The following is a 17295-nucleotide window of genomic DNA, read 5'->3' as shown; positions in this document are numbered from 1 at the left end:
CCTGCAGAGAATAAAGTGGTTTGGAGAATGGATGGATTGATGATGGATTGATTCCTTATGCACATTCATGTTATTATTATGCACACTTTTTTAGTGCAAGTTATTCCTAAGTTAAAAAAACAAAAACATAATCATCATATCATCATAATCTTTCAGCAAAATGTAACAACTTCTTGTACTATGGTAGGTAATGCAACCCTTCTAAAATATTATTAATAGTCATCACAATATACAGTAACTCTAGTTAGAGGTAGGGTAGGCAATTTCAGCGAGGCTAGCAATAGAAAGCTAGCTTTGAAAACATAAGATCCAACCCTCCCTACAGAGCGCTCTCCAAAGCCAAACCTCCTCCAAAACACAGCAGAGTCTGCAAAGAGCCACGAGAGATGGCATAAAATTACCTCATGTCTCAAAGTACATAACATTACAATAATAATGAATGTAAACAACTTACAGAGTTTGGACTTCTACCACCTGACTGACACGATTCATCTCAGCGTTAATAGTGTTGCCATAGAAACGCATAATTCCGAGTCTGAGGACGTGGTCAACTCTAATTACAGCAGTTACGACATGGCATGAATGCAGCATAAGCTTGTTTTGGTTCAGGAGGAAGTGTAAAAGGCAACTGCTGTTTGTTTTTGGTGTATTGATTGTTATCAGGATATGAAGAGAGTTGAACCAGTATGAAAAAGTGTTTATGAAAAACATTGCCTACCCTACCTTTAAGCATTACTAAGCATATAATAGAGCTTTGCATTACAGTTAAAAATAACAATTGTTGTTAAGTATAATTATTACAATATAAAGTTATAGCAGTAATAGCAAAGAACAATAGATTTAAAATAGTGCTATCAAGTGATTAATCGTGTGTATATATACATAATAAATATACACATCACATACACACACATATATTATGTAAGCACAAACTTTTATTTTGGATGCAATTTAATCATTTGACAGCTCTAATTTAAAAATAAGTGTTACTATTGAAAATCGTTGAGATGCTCTGAAGAGTGAGCTTGACCTTCAGGCTCCATGTCAAGGTCAAAAAGTCAAAGTGGGTGCAGGTGGTGTTTCAGGAGATGAGTAAACCTTCACAATCCACTGCAAAGTCCCATTCAGGCATGCGTTTATATGAAATGGCCACTTTTCCAATCAATATACAATAAATGTAGAGCAAAACCTGATAAATAAAATAAGTAAAATGTCACTTCAGGGGAGTAAAATGTGTGTTTAAAAAGCTGTGAATACTGCAGTGTTGAAAAAAAAATCAATGTTCATTTCACGTTGCATCACAGTAAAATGGAAAATAATAGATGATTTTGAATACTTTCTGAAGCATTGAAGGCTGGATTTGTGCATCTCTAGGTGCTGGGATATAAGTGCAGGCAACCTGAAATGGATCTATCAAGTACCAATTCTGGCAGCCATTGTTGTAAGAAAAAAAATTCTCCAATAAATTATAATAATAATTAACATTTTTAAATGTGATATGCAAAAACAAAACTCTATACTTTATCAAATGCAAACATATATCGTCCATTTTTTATAAACACTTATTAAGTCTTAACGCACACATATAAAATATGTATAAATATTTCCTATCAGTAAATTCACTATACTGAAAAGTCACTTGTGTTCCTTATAACTCTTCATCTAGGTAAACTTCTTCCTCTTCCTCAATATCATCAGGGTTTTGGCCTCTAAGTTGTGGGAAACAAACACAGGAAAACTGGACCCTAGACAACAGTACAGGTTATAAATTGCTACATACACACACACACACACACACACACACACACACACACACACACACACACACACACGTTTGTTTTAGTGAATTGTGGGGACATTCCATAGGCGTAATTGGTTTTTATACTGTACAAACTGTATTTTCTATCGCCCTACACTACCCCTATCCCTAAACCTACCCATCACAGAAAACTGCACATTTTTACTTTCTCAAAAAAAAAAAAAACTCAATCTGTATGATTTATAAGCCTTTTGAAAAATGGGGACATGGGGTAATGTACTCATAAGTCACCCTCTCCTTGTAATACCTATGTCATGCCCATGTCATTATACAAATTTGTGTCCTGATATGTCACAAAAACACGCGCACGCACAAATACGATTTATAGTGATTTGTTTGCTGTGGCCTGTAGGAAGCTGCTGAAGTCAACCCTGGTGCTGATGCCGCTGTTTGGAGTTCATTACATGCTGTTTATGGCTCTTCCGTACACTGAAGTCACAGGTCTGCTGTGGCAGATTCAGATGCATTATGAGATGCTCTTCAACTCCTCACAAGTATGCCATTTTTAAAAAAATTCAAATTCAGGTCTTGTTGGGGAGCTCATAGATATTTACACAGTCAATAACTGTTGTATGCACAAGCCTTACAAAGCACAATCTTTGTGACGTTTGTAATATAAAATATAATTGTAATATAAATCAGCTAATCTGATATTCACTACTGTAATGAAGCAGGGGAAATTTCTGAATTTAAACAAATAACCATTTAAATGTTTAGGACATTAGCATTGTAAGAATGTTTTCATATTTGAAAACTCTGACTCATTTGGAAATGTTTTCTCATTAAAATCAGACAATTTCCTATTAATTCAATAGAATGTGAGGGCATACTAGGGAATACCAATATGGCAGTGTGGCGGCTTCACCTTTTATGACGTTATGAGCAATCCAGTTCTCTATATAGATTAGTGGTGGAAAGACAAATGACTAGTTTCGTTGTTGCCATTAAAATAACTGTGCATTTTATTTCCTTAGGGTTTCTTTGTGGCATTTATTTACTGCTTCTGCAATGGGGAGGTGAGTGATTGACACTTTAGTGATTGTAATTGTCATCTTTAAAGCATGACAAACGACTATTAAAACAATGATTTAAAATGTACTTTAAACTAAAACATTTAATTTGACATTATAATTGAGTACACTTTTTAAAAGAAGAAACACAGCCATGAAAGTGTACAGTGTACTCTCTGTACTGTATGTATGCATTGCTTACATTAAGGGGCCTTTTATTTAATTAATATTATAATATCTAATTATTTAATTATCTATTATATTATGCTTTATTGGCATTTTTTGTACAACCCCATTTCCAGAAAAGTTGGGGCATTTTGTAAAATGCAATAAAATCAAGAATCTGTGATTTGTTAATTCTCTTGAACCTTTAACTGACAAAAGTACAAAGAAAAGATTTCCAATGCTTTCACTGACCAAATTAATTGTATTTTGTGAATATAAACAAATTTAGATTTTGATGGCTGCAACACACTCCAAAAAAGTTGGGACAGAGGCAAAACAAAAGTGAAAAGGTTATAGAATATTATAGAAAAAAGTTAAACGGTTTTGAAGCAGTCCACAATTAGCAGGTGAGGGTATTGGGATTGGGTATAAAATGAGCATATCAGTCTTTGCAAACAAAGATGGGTCATGGCTCACCACTTTGTGCCAAATTTCATGAGAGAATTGTCAGACAAATCAAAAATCACATTTCTTAATGCTGTTTTTTAGGTCATTAAAGCGTAAAGTCTTCAGGTATTTCACCATCTACAATGCATAATATTGTGAAAAGATTCAGGGAATCCAGAGAAAACTCAGTCTGTAGGGCCAGACAGGAAACCTCTGTTGAATGAGCGTGACCTTTGACCCCTCAGACGGCACTGCATGACAAACTGCTGTGCTGCTGTGTTAAAAATAGCCACATGGGCTCAGGAGTACTTTGGAAAACCGTTGTCACTTTACACAGTCTGCTGCTGCATCAAGAAATGCAACTTGAATCTCTGTTACACAAGGAGAAAGTTATACATTTCCTGCCTGCAGTCCAGATCTCATATTGAAAATATATGTCACGTCATGAAAAGGAGAATCAGACAGCGATGACCACATACTGCTGAGCAGCTGTCTTGTATCAGGTGAGACTGGGCAAAAATTTCACTTGCAAAATGTAACTTTCGTCAAAGGCACAATATGCAATTTTTCGCTGCTAGAGGTCACCTATTTAAGACAAAACGTAGCTTGATGACGCCAAGATTGAGCGCGGAATCATGGGAGATTGTCGTCTTCACCTTACAGCCAGCTGAAAAGATTTGGGATGGGACTCAGGCAGAAATCATGTTCATGGATGAGATTATTAATGTAGCATGAAGCAGGGCAGGGCCGAGTGCCTTGGGAGCTGAACGAGGCCGCTGGAGCAATAGTTAATGAGAGACGAGTGCGACACATGCAAGCGGAACTTTTATTATGCCACAGTCGCTGTTTCCGCTTCTTCCAGTAAAGCGTATGTGGGGTAACGCAGCACTGTTTATCATATTAGATACATTTGACTGTTGACAATGATGTTATAACGTTACTCTGTGTTCGCTTGGCGGCTGCTATGAGACACTTGTGCACACTGCAGTAATCTAGATCGATATTATAATATCATATTAATAAATGCTGGATGGCTTGTGTTGTTAAATAGCATGCAATTAATTTTAAAACATATTGTATTACATGCTGTATTACTGTTACTAAAAGTAAAGCTGCATCTGATTATGCTATGTTAGCCACTTGACAAAATATTGTTGTCTCTGAAGCATGATACTCAGAAAATCAAGAAAACTAGATTTAAACAATAAAAATAAATGCTTTGAGCTATATAACAATGATTAGTTTTCTGTCTATGATTGCATCCAAACAGTTGCTCACCTGTCTAATAAAACACGTAATATATTAAAGCATTCTTGGTGTTTCCATGGTTTCTACAAAATAAAACCGGAAATCGAGGGTAACGCGGGTATTATGTATGATGTCATTGATAGGTGACGCATGGACATGGTCCGTGTCCTGGTTAAAATTGCTTATTTCTCTGGATTTAAACATTCTTGGAAACATCTAGGATAATGTAAGTACAAAAATCAACAAAATATATAGCACTGTTCTAGTGGTTTTTGGATATTTTAATCCAAAAATCTAACATATTGTGCCTTTAAATAAAGGTTGAAGAGATTTAACAAACCACAGATTCTTGATTTTATTGCATTTTACAAAATATCCCAACTTTTATGGAAATGGGTTGTAGATTAAAAAACACTATAATGCATTAACTTTCATTGCATAGAAAAAAACTGTGTGAAAATCAACATGAGGGTGAATAAACAATGAATTTTAATCTTTAAAGGTGCCATCGAACGTTTTTTTACAAGATGTAATATAAGTCTAAGGTGTCCCCTGAATGTGTCTGTGAAGTTTCAGCTCAAAATACCCCATAGATTTTTTTTTAATAAATTTTTTTTAACTGCCTATTTTGGGGCATAATTAGAAATGCGCCGATTCAGGCTGCGGCCCCTTTAATTGCTCGTGCTCTCCGCCCCCTCCCGAGCTCTCGACTCTATCATTGCATAAACAAAGTTCACACAGCTAATATAACCCTCAAAATGGATCTTTACAAAGTGTTTGTCATGCATGCTGCATGCATACATCGGATTATGTGAGTATTGTATTTATTTGGATGTTTACATTTGATTCTGAATGAGTTTGAGGCTATGCTCCGTGGCTAACGGCTAATGCTACACTATTGGAGAGATTTATAAAGAATGAAGTTGTGTTTATGAATTATACAGACTGCAAGTGTTTAATAATGAAAATAACAATGGCTCTTGTCTCCGTGAATACAGTAAGAAACGATGGTAACTTTAACCACATTTAACAGTACATTAGCAACATGCTAACGAAACATTTAGAAAGACAATTTACAAATATCACTAAAAATATCATGTAATCATGAATCATGTCAGTTATTATTGCTCCATCTGCCATTTTTCGCTATTGTTCTTGCTTGCTTACCTAGTCTGATGATTCAGCTGTGCACAGATCCAGACGTTAATACTGGCTGCCCTTATGTAATGCCTTTGAACATGAGCTGGCATATGCAAATATTGGGGGCGTACATATTAATGATCCCAACTGTTACGTAACAGTCGGTGTTATGTTGAGATTCGCCTGTTCTTCGGAGGTCTTTTAAACAAATGAGATTTATATAAGAAGGAGGAAACAATGGAGTTTGAGACTTACTGTATGTCATTTCCATGTACTGAACTCTTGTTATTTAACTATGCCAAGATAAATTCAATTTTTAATTCTAGGGCACCTTTAAGTATTTCCATGTTCTGGAATATGATAACATATTTTAAAATGCTATTTTAAAAGCTCCTGATTTTGTTTTATAGGTCTCCTACAACAAGGTCAAAAACACTTTAATTTTCTCATAATTTATATTGCAGAATTACCTCCTTTCTCAGTGTCTGAAATGGTTCGATAAACCCCTCCTTTCAGAGAGTCTACTCTGCTCTGATTGGTTATATGGCCCAGTCTGTTGTGACTGGTCTAACGCTTATAGAGCGTGTTGGAGACAAAATGCACATTATCATATCTGAATTTCAGTTATAGAGGCTTTCTCAGCATTTGATACACAGAGATACAAACAGTAACGTTGGCGTCGGTTTTACTGTATCAATTTGAGCCTGAGTCCTCATTCTTTTTAAGTTCATGGATTGCTTTTGCAGCACAGACAACAGTGTCTTCACATCAACAACACGAACCAAACTCTTCCAGGCCTCGGTTACAACTACAGTGTTTGAGGGTCAAAGTAGATGCTGTTTCTGGGCAGCCAATGAAGGCCATAGGCTGGCATTCTGCACATTTGTTACAAACCTTGTGCACGAAGTAAGACTGGAATTACTGATGACTCATTTCAGGCAGTTCAGAATCAGTTCTTTCGTTTGGGAGACAGTAACTCCATTTATCATGCACTTTGATGTTTGAAACTTTGCAGACCTTTTTCATTTACAAACAGCTATATTGCATCCTACATGAAAAGTAATATCCAAAAAAGCATAATAGGGGCAACTTTAATGTTGAAGAAATTATTACACACATCACCTTTTAAATTTGTGTTTCTCTCAGCCCATTTTTTCTGTGTCTGACTTTTTATATCTCTCTATCATGCCATCATGAACAGGTGCAGGCAGAGGTTAAGAAGGCATGGCTGAGGCGCAGTCTTGCATTAGACCTGAAGCAGAAGGCTCGTGTCAACAGCAGTGCAGGATGTGGGAGTGGCTACTATGGAGGCATGATGTCACACACCACCACACACAGCGTGTGTCTCAGTGTCAGTGGTACTAAAGGCCTGCCTCTGGGGACCATCGGGGGCAAAGGACAATCACGTCTCCACCATTCAGGAAACTTACCTGGCTACGCGCCTCACGATACAGAGACTGTGTTTTATACAGTGCAGCAGCATGAGCTGGTTCTGAGGCAGACTGATGGGAAAGGGTCTCTGTCCAAGCAGACTAGCAGGAATGCAGAAGAAAGTGAGCATGATTTTGAGCCATGTTTTGTAGCAGATGAGGAACATTCTGGTTCCATGTCTTGGAAAGAACTGGAAACAATGCTTTGATGGTCTCTTGGCTGGATATTAGTGGTGCTTACTGTTGTTAGAAACTCTTAAGTATTCAATAGGCTAGTATTGAGTCAGAATGAAACAGAAGTTGCGGTAGTCTTTTCTTATTGTGACGTATTGTGATGTCATGTGAGTGACAGGTCGCCCCGCCCTCGCACCAGTAAACACGTCATCAGGGAATGATGCTGCAAGAGAGAGGGGAACTTATTTTGATTAAAGATTAAGAGGGCACATGAATTAAAAAAAACAATGACAAGCACAGATAAATCATTTATTTAAAAAAGCATATGGCAATATTCCATAAAAATAAAAAAAATGTTTTTGTAAAATGTTTTGATATCGTGAGTTTAAATACTAGCTATAAGCCCAGTCAATTTCAATCAGTATTTTCAACTAGTCTCTTGTTTTCTTAAAAAAAAAAAAAGAAGCAAAATTTGAGGTTACATACTGTATGAGGCACTTGTGAAAGTGAATGGAGCCAATCTGTATTAAAATGTACACAGGCTACGTTTACATGCACCCAAATAATCCATTTGTAATCAGGATTAAAAACGTTCATGTAAACACCTTAATCGATCCAATTGAGCTCGATCCGAATGAATGGAAGGGGTGATTTATTCCTTTTCTAATGCGATCCAATAGCAAAAAATTACCATGTGAACGCCTTTCTCAATCGCATTCAGAAGTCTCTGGGGCACATGCGCAGTGCGATGTTGACACACATTACGTAGTGCACAAGTTCACGTTTACAATAAAACCATTGCTGATTTATGAATGTGTATGCCAAAAGGGCAAAAATAAAGATGAGCTCTGTTGGTGTCACGTCCATGGTTGTCTCCGCAAGTGTGATTGTTATGATGTCACACGCAGAGCGCGTGCGCAAAAGTTTTAATCGGAATGTATATACCCACATGGAAAAAACCTATATAAACATATATGTTTCAATATAGGTTTTGATATAGGTTTTACATATATGTGACATATATAAAATTGGCCGTTTTCCTATATTATATGTACATATATGCACACATATATGCACACATATATGTACACATATATGCACACATATATGTACATATATATATATACACATATATGTACATATATGTACACATAATATCGGAAAACGGCCAATTTTATATGTCACATATATTAAAAACCTATATCAAACCTATATTGAAACATATATGTTTATATAGGTTTTTTCCATGTGGGACCAATTTCACGTGTTCGTGTAGCTGTGGATTTTCTGCGTTGTGTCGTAATCAAAGACAGACTGCGAAAAATCTTGCCATCAGGTCCTCACTTTATTCTGTATAACACAAATGGCAATATATGAGGACTTGGTGCAGCATACAAACAGCATGCGGCAGCAACGCACAACGCTGAGAAAGAGAGATATTAAAAGTAACTTAAGTAAAGAAAAATAATCAACGAAACATCTGAATGTACATCACAGAGGGGTTTTGGATTACAATCATACAAATATATCATGTGAATTCAGCTGTTACATGAAACATGGCCTTAATTGAATCACCGCAAAAACTTTGTGCGACCTACCGCTGTGATGTCTCATGCAGACTGGGAAGCAGCAAAGTGCGTCAACACCCCAAGTCAGCATGGCGGCAGGAAACCCCAAATATGGTCATGGCAAGTGGAAACACAAAATAATTGTCTAAATACATAACTGCTACATTCGCACATACATAAGTTCTTGCATAATTTTTTTCGTTAATTCTTAGTTTTTGCCTTGATAATAGAAAATATGAGCTAGGCATCATGTATGACAGTCAAAAATGAGATATGAGCTACAAAATGACCAGATCCTGCCATTAGCTATATAGAAGACATATCTTGTATGTATAGGGCATATATATGGATATGAAGAAGCAATACAGGAGACCTACCTCAATTTTGCCTATATGTGGCATATATACACATATATGCAGTATATATACGCATATATGCAGCATATATATAGCATATATGCAGTATATATGCGCATATATGCAGCATATATATAGCATATATGCAGTATATATGCGCATATATGCAGCATATATATTATCATATATGTGCATATATGCAGCATATATGTACATATACACTGCATATAGGTTTCATATATGCGCATATATCCACATATAGGTTCTTTCCATGTGGGTAAAACACATATAAACGGATATTTGAATCAGATTACAATGTTTAGAGTACATGAAAACAGATCTGCTGTTGGATTCAATTCATTCGGATTGACGAAACTTGGTGCATGTTGTTTCAATAGTATAAACAATATTTGTTTTAAGACAAATTTAGTGTGAAAAACCACTTACTTTTCCCGTGTAAAGTTATATTAAATTTCACAACTCTGTTGCCATGACAACGAAACAACAAACTCGATGATCCTAAAATCACTATAAAAATGATGTTAACAGATTTACAGGCCAAACACAGAATCGACCCTTCGCTGGGAGTTTGATTGACAAGCGATCTAACCAATTATAACGCCGAATCCGCCATTTTGTCTGACAAAGCAGTCAGGAGTTAGAAGATTAAACTCAGTGTACTTGAACTTGAAAAATGGTGTGTACTGACGTCTTTCCGCATTTGAAACAACATACCTTCTCATGTTCATTCATGTTTATTTGATGCTATAAATTAACTAGTAGGAAGAGATGATCGGTTCACGAGCCGCTTGAGCTGAGGCGTTACAGCAATCTGTCACGACACAAAACGGTTTTTATTGTTTGAATTTCTTAAAAAATTACACAATTTGTAAACTGGGACTTTGTTTAATATCAAAAGTAACCTGCTCTGTCATGTCTGTCGATGTGTTGTCAGTGTCCTCTTTGCTCTGCGATGTATTTTTCACTCTGTGTGGTGTGACAGTGCCATGGCTTGTCGGACAAAGCAACAGTAACTAAGGGGGGGCGGGTCTTTGCGAAGGGTCAATTGATGTAAGTGCTTTTACTTTTATTTATAAATAAGAAAATTTATAAATAGCTACATTCATCAAATTTTAATCCTCCAAAAATGGGCCCCATTCACTTCCATTGCACGTAACAGCAATTCTGCTTTAAAAAAACGAAAAAAAAGGAGTCTAAATAATTTTTTCTGGAAATTAACATTATGTACAAATAGCGTTTTTCATCTGCTGGACAATTAAACGAAAAAAACAAAAAAAAAAAACATTTATATTCAAGAAGGGGACAATATCTAGAGACCACAATGTCATAGATTATGCACTTTGACCTGGGCCAATAAGCAACCATCTAGCAATGTCCTAGCAACCACCCTGAACACTGTAATAACTGCATAGCAACATACATTGCAAAACTGTTGAAACTAACCCTCAGCTGAGTTTAAGAGCACAAGCACCACACACTTCTTAAGAAAATGTTGAGCTGAGTTTTTAATTGTGGAACTTCACGCTGTTATCACCTATTGCATATATGATAAACTTTCACATTTGAAATGTACTATACAAATGAACTTTAGTATCAGTTGACTCGCTTTGTCAGTTTCAAATATTTCTATATCTGTCTTTCACTTTACTCATTGTCTGGTAAATGTTCAGTAAGAATTTAATGTCCCTCTTAAAATCTTAAATTGATAGGCTGTTTGTAAGCGTAGCAAGCATAAGCTGATTATAAGATGCTTATTTGGAATATAAGCTCATTATCACATTTTATGTTGCACATTATTAACCAAACTCATAAGATCATGATTGGTCAGCCGCTGTGCTTCACAAACCCTCACTTGATATTTGGGTTCCAAATCTCCAAATTTAGTCTTTTTTCCAAGTAAATATTCCTGGTACCTGAGCAAAAACAAACTAATAAACTTAATGTCTATGTATATTTATCAGGCATACATAAATGAAATGGATAAGATATCTATAATTTATCTTCAATCTATCCAGTTTGTTTCAAACGTATACATTTGAAATTAAAATATTGCTTGTTCCACAGCTTGCCATATTTTAATCATGTTTATACTTTTTAACTGAATAAATGTTATTGTTTTCACAATGAACAGATTTATACTGATAAAGCTATTTGTATAAAAACATTTAGAAGATATAATTAAAATCAAATAGATGCAGATATTTAATAAAAAACTATGCCATGTATGATTTCTTTGATTGCAGAAGTCTACCCTGTATGACTGACAAATATGCATCACATTAAGTTTATTAGATTATGTTAAAACTGTGCAATCCAAATGGATAGAAATTATATGTGCAATTCAAATATATAAATCTTAAATTTTGGCCTAGATATTTTGAAGCGCATGTAGGTTTGCATGCTGGACTGCTATTGAATTAAGTGACAAGGGAAGATCAAGACATTGTCATACTCCTCTTTAACACACACTCTCTCTTCAGTGATCAATACGCTTGACACAACTTTCTTCCTCCATAAAATAAAGTGATTTTAGATTTAGAAATCCACCTGCCAATGACAAAAAATTAATGTGAAATCAGTATTTTGTCAATATTTGTGTGTTGAATAAAATCCAGAATGCCTGTAACGTGTAATATGTATTTATTAAATACTTTATGTCACTGGAATTTGTACTTCATTAATGTCAGTCATGATGAACACAGAAAACAGTTTCACCAGGACACAAGGAAAAGTAAAACCAGCACTTAAGTTAAATAGGTATGCAAATCAGTAACAAAATAATGTCCACAATGTTTGAAGTGAGGTTTAAAAAAATGGATGTGAAAGGATGCATGTGTTTGATTGGCAAACACTTTCACGTACAGGTTGCTTCAATCCCAGTTCAAAACAAACATTTTGTCTTTCTAATATGGATCTGTTCTTTCCCCCATAGACTTTCTATTCATTTCACAGTATTTCAGCTCTCTGCCCTAGACGCCCTCTCATTGCAGTCAGGAATTTCACAGCTGAGCTTCAGGTCCAAACCTAGACCAGGGCTGCATCCGAAAACTGGAAAATGCTGCCTTCAGAGGACACATTTCAAGGTAGGAAGGCATCGATCCAAATCCAATGTTAGCTTCACTTCCTGTCTCATGAGATATCTTCATCTGATCGATTTTTGAAGGCAGCATAGATGTATCCTTCGCTGCCTTTGATATCCCACAATCCTGTGCTGTACATTCTGTGACAGTTGAGCTAGAAAAATAAAGATGGCATCCAAAAGTTGCGTTTGCTGGTCAGTTTGTGTGTAAATGTACGTTTTTAACCAACATAATTAAATATTTGTTTAGTTCTCACCAAAGCTTGCGCTATTTCGCTGTAGATCATTAAAGGATTAGTTCACTTTCATATTAAAATTTCCTGATCATTTACTCGCCCTCATGTCATCCAAGCTGTCCATGTCCTTCTCTTTTCAGTCGAAAAGAAATTAAGGTTTTTGATGAAAACGTTCCAGGATTTTTCTCCTTACAGTGTACTTCAATAGACCCCAAACGGTTGAAGGTCAAAATTACAGTTTCAGTGCAGCTTCAAAGGGCTTTAAACGATCCCAGATAAGGAATAAAGTGAAACGATTGCTCATTTTCTAAAAAAAATAAATAAAAATGTATATTCTTTATAAACATAAACGATCGCCTCGCAAGGGCTTCTGCCAGACCGCCTTCCGTATTCTTCAAAAAGCTTACGCTGTATGAAGCACTTGCAAGGCGATCATTTGTGTTTATAAAGCATATACATTTTTCTTTTTTTTTTTTTTTAGAAAATGACCTATAGTTTCGCTAAATAAGAACCTTATTCCTTGTCTGGTATCGTTTAAAGCCCTTTGAAGCTGCCTCATCTGTCCGAAATCAGTTTCGTGAGGTGCCTTCATGCACAAACGCTGCCTTACAAGCCATTGCCTGATAGGGCAGCGAGGCATCAAGTCAGCTGCCTAGGTTTTCGGATGCAGCCCAGGACATAGACAGTCTCGTCCTGCCTCACATACAAATGTGCAAGCATATTAAACTTGTCAACTGCATTGTCTGTTATTCTTTTAACAGTATGAATGTGCATTGCACATTCAATGATTAACTACTGACACCTTTAAATATTTACAATTCACAGTGCAACAACAATAGACAGATGTGTAAGGTGTCTTAGCAATGATGCTGAAAACAGGACCTCTAGTGGATATATTGATAACTGCATCCATTTTTTTGTAAACGTGGGCTATGCTTGAGTTTTTAAGATGAATAAAGATTGTAAAATTGTAATCAGACACTAGAAATAAAACACCTTAGGCCTGAGGCAGAAAGCCACCTCGCAATCACCTACAACACCCAAACTACATATAAATTAAGCAAAAACAACTTGAAACCATATAACAACACTGTGACAACCACCCACAATAGCATCCGGGCTGCGAGGCTTTAGAACCAAATTTAAAGGGTTAGTTCACCCAAAAATGAAAATTCTGTCATTTATTACTCACCCTCATGTCGTTCCACACCCGTAAGACCTTTGTTCACCTTCGGAACACAAATTAAAGGGATGTAAAATACACAAGATGTAAAATAAGTCTCTCATGTCCCCAGAGTGTGTAGGCCTATGTTTTAGCTCAAAATACCCCAATATTTACGTGTCGGGTGCGGTGCGGGTCGGACATGCGCTAGGCACGGGCGAACTGCGGGTCCAATAAGACGATTCCAACTCGGTTCATTTCAAATGGTCCCGTGCTTATTTGTGTTCATGCTCTATCTGAAGTCCGTTAAATGCTTACAGCACAATTTGCGGCGCTGAGAATTGTAGCCAATTGCGCTACAACTGATTGAACGCTATAATGATTAGGGAGCTCGCTTTGCTCGCTTTATGTATTTAATAGGCTATTCACAATTTGAATAAAAGTTTTAGAATATTTTTCGCGCTGCTACAAAGAGGACCAGCGACCAGGTAAACACTGCTGAGTTTCAGAAGAGACAACCGCGTTTAAATGCCGAGTGAATCTGCCAAAATATGTATAAATAGGCCTATTAAAACATTATTTGTTCTGTTATTTTACATGTGTTGTTTAATGCAATGTTTAATTAAATGCTGTGACATATAGAATGTCTAATGTTGGTTTTATTGCTTGTGTTAGGCTACATGAGAAAATTATTTTTGTCTAGGCTACCTCATGTAGGAGATTTAATGTAGGTGCGGGTTGGGTCGCGGTTTTTATGTCAAACGGGTCGGGTACGGGCTAAAATTAGTGTTTCTGTCAGATATCGGGTGGGGTGTGCTATTAATATGCTGCGTTCACGTCACCTCGTATTTACCGGAATCTTGAAATGACAACACGTGACGTTATATTCGGAGCTGTTCACGTCCTTTTGGTCCTTGAACTGGGAATTATGCGTTTCCATGGCAGCACTGTCGACGCCTAAATGAATCTACCGCGGTCAGGTGGTACAGCGCGGCCACGTGGTATATCTGGGAGCTTTCAGAAAACTCCCAGGTTACAAGCTGTAATTACGAGCTCTACGAGGACGTGAACGCTTTTTACAAGCTAGAATCTCGTAACTACAGGAATTACGAGGCCACGTGAACGCACCTTTAGCCTAACTGTGGGTGCGGGGCAGGTGCGGGTTTATCAAACAGGACTCTGGCATGATGCATGCGTGTAATGCTGACGCAGGAAAACCTAGGTAGCTGTCTTGCTGCCTCGCTGTTGACTTGTACGGCAGCGTTTGTGCATGAAGGCACCTCACGAACTGATTTCGGAGAGACTGAGGCAGCGTAACAGTTTAATGATCTACAGCAATATAGCGCGAGCTTTGGTGAGAACTTAACAAATATATAATTATTACAGTAATAATTTCTCGATAGAAATGATATCAAAATTGAAATATGTTGGTCAAAATCGTACATTTACACACAAACTGAGCAGCAAACGCAACTTTCGGACGCCATCTTTATTTTTCTAGCTCAACTGTCACAGAATGGAAAGCACAGGATTGTGGGATATCAAAGGCAGCGAAGGATACATCCATGCTTCCTTCAAAAATCGATCTGAACAAGGTAGCCTATCTCATGAGACAGGATGTGAAGCTAACATTGGATTCGGACGTGCCTTGATGCCTTACTACCTTGAAATGTGTCCTCAGAAGGCAGCATTTTCCAGTTTTCGGAAGCAGCCAATGAGTCGCCGTTCTGACGTTGAAACCGGGAGCGCTGGACGTAAACAATGTATGAGAATGACACAGAAGAGAAGATGTTGTTGAATAAAGTCATTATTTTTGTTTTGTTTTTGCGCACAAAAAATATTCTTGTCGCTTCATAAAATTAAGGTTGAACCACTGCAGTCACTTCATCGGTTTTAATGATGTCTTTAATACCTTTCTGGACCTTGAAAGCGTTGATTAGGACAGTGGTTCTCAAACCTGTCCTGGGGACCCCTCACCACTGCACATTTTGCATGTTTCCCTCATCTAACACACCTGATTCAATTTATTAACTAATTAGTAGAAACTGCAAGAGTTGAATTGGGTGTGTCTGATGAGGGAGACATACAAAATGTGCAGCGGTAAGGGGTCCCCAGGACAGGTTTGAGAACCACTGGATTAGGATATTGCTGTCCATGAACAAGTCATATACCTCTCGGATTAAATATCTTAATTTGTGTTCTGAACATGAACGTAGGTCTTACGGATGTGGAAGGACATATAAGTAATTAATGACAGAATTTTTATTTTTGGGTGAACTAACCCTTTAAGATTTAGGCCATAATTAGGCTATGAGTTCTGAGCACATTATGGGAAACTGAATTCTAAATGATAATTGAGTTGCTGAGTTGTGACGTTGGACGGTTGTGTCGATATGAAAATATGGTGGAAAAAGCTGATCTATAATATAATATCTTATAATAATATATCTATAATCTCTATACAGAGAGATCAGAGAGTGGAAAGCAAGTCTGTAGAGAATGGTGTAAAGTTAATCACTTAACTGTCACATCTTGTTTTATGTAACAAAAACATTTATTTGTTATAAGTATAAATAAGCGATGGAGATTTTTCATAATTTTTAACATATCGTTCATAATAGTCCTATTATTCTTTTGATTTGTTTAGGTTTTGTAAAAACTAAATTTACATTAGACATTAAGTTTATGTAAATGATACCTTGGTTTTTGCTTTTCGTCATCTGTTTTCAAAGCGATTTTATGTTATTTTTATTCTGTTTTTGCCATGACACAAAAACAAGATGCTCTCATGGCGACATCATGTGGTCAGCATGTGAACGTGGTGTGTGACTGGAACTCACTGAAGGTCTGAAGTGGGACATTTAAAGGCTTAGTTCACCCAAAAATTAAATTTCTGTCATTAATTACTCACCCTCATGTCGTCCCAAACCCGCAAGACCTTCATTCAGCTTCGGAACACTTATCTCCCATAGAAAGCAATGAAATGACCACATTCAGGGTCCAGAAAAGTAGTAAAGACATCGTTAAAGTAGTCAACGTGACTACAGTGGTTCAACCTTAATGTTATGAAGTGACGAAAATACTTTTTGTGCGCAAAAACGAAACAAAAATAACGACTTTATTCAACAATTTTTCCTCTTCCCTGTCGGTCTCCTTACGTAGATGATGCAATGCAAAGCTTCAGTGTTCTACGTCAGAACGCTAACTGCGTCAGCATCACACGCATACATTGTGGTGCTCACATAAACTGCGTTGGCCAATAATGAGCCAGGCGTGCGGATGTAAACATGGAAGCTCTGCACTGTGTCAACTGCGTAGGAGAATGACAGAGAAGAGGAAAATTGTTGAATAATCATTATTTGTGTTCCGAAGATGAACAAAGGTCCTGCAGGTTTGGAACGACATGAAGGTGAGTACTTAATAACAAAAATTAAATTTTT

At 36.8% G+C, this 17295-nt stretch overlaps 1 protein-coding gene across 1 annotated transcript in view; it reads left to right on the top strand.

The window, feature by feature from the left end:
• The window catches only part of pth3r (parathyroid hormone 3 receptor), a 33297-nt gene extending 24956 nt beyond the window's left edge, over positions 1-8341 (top strand). Inside the window, exons 10-14 of the mRNA XM_048171470.1 lie at positions 1375-1441; positions 1667-1761; positions 2172-2313; positions 2794-2835; positions 7031-8341. Of these exons, the coding sequence (XP_048027427.1) occupies positions 1375-1441; positions 1667-1761; positions 2172-2313; positions 2794-2835; positions 7031-7468 (784 nt within the window). The 3' untranslated portion in view covers positions 7469-8341. The remainder of the gene's footprint in view (positions 1-1374; positions 1442-1666; positions 1762-2171; positions 2314-2793; positions 2836-7030) is intronic.
• Positions 8342-17295: the final 8954 nt, after the last annotated feature.

Source organism: Megalobrama amblycephala, linkage group LG20 (assembly GCF_018812025.1).
Source record: "Megalobrama amblycephala isolate DHTTF-2021 linkage group LG20, ASM1881202v1, whole genome shotgun sequence".
NCBI lineage: Eukaryota > Metazoa > Chordata > Actinopteri > Cypriniformes > Xenocyprididae > Megalobrama > Megalobrama amblycephala.
This window is presented reverse-complemented; position numbering and strand designations above follow the sequence as displayed.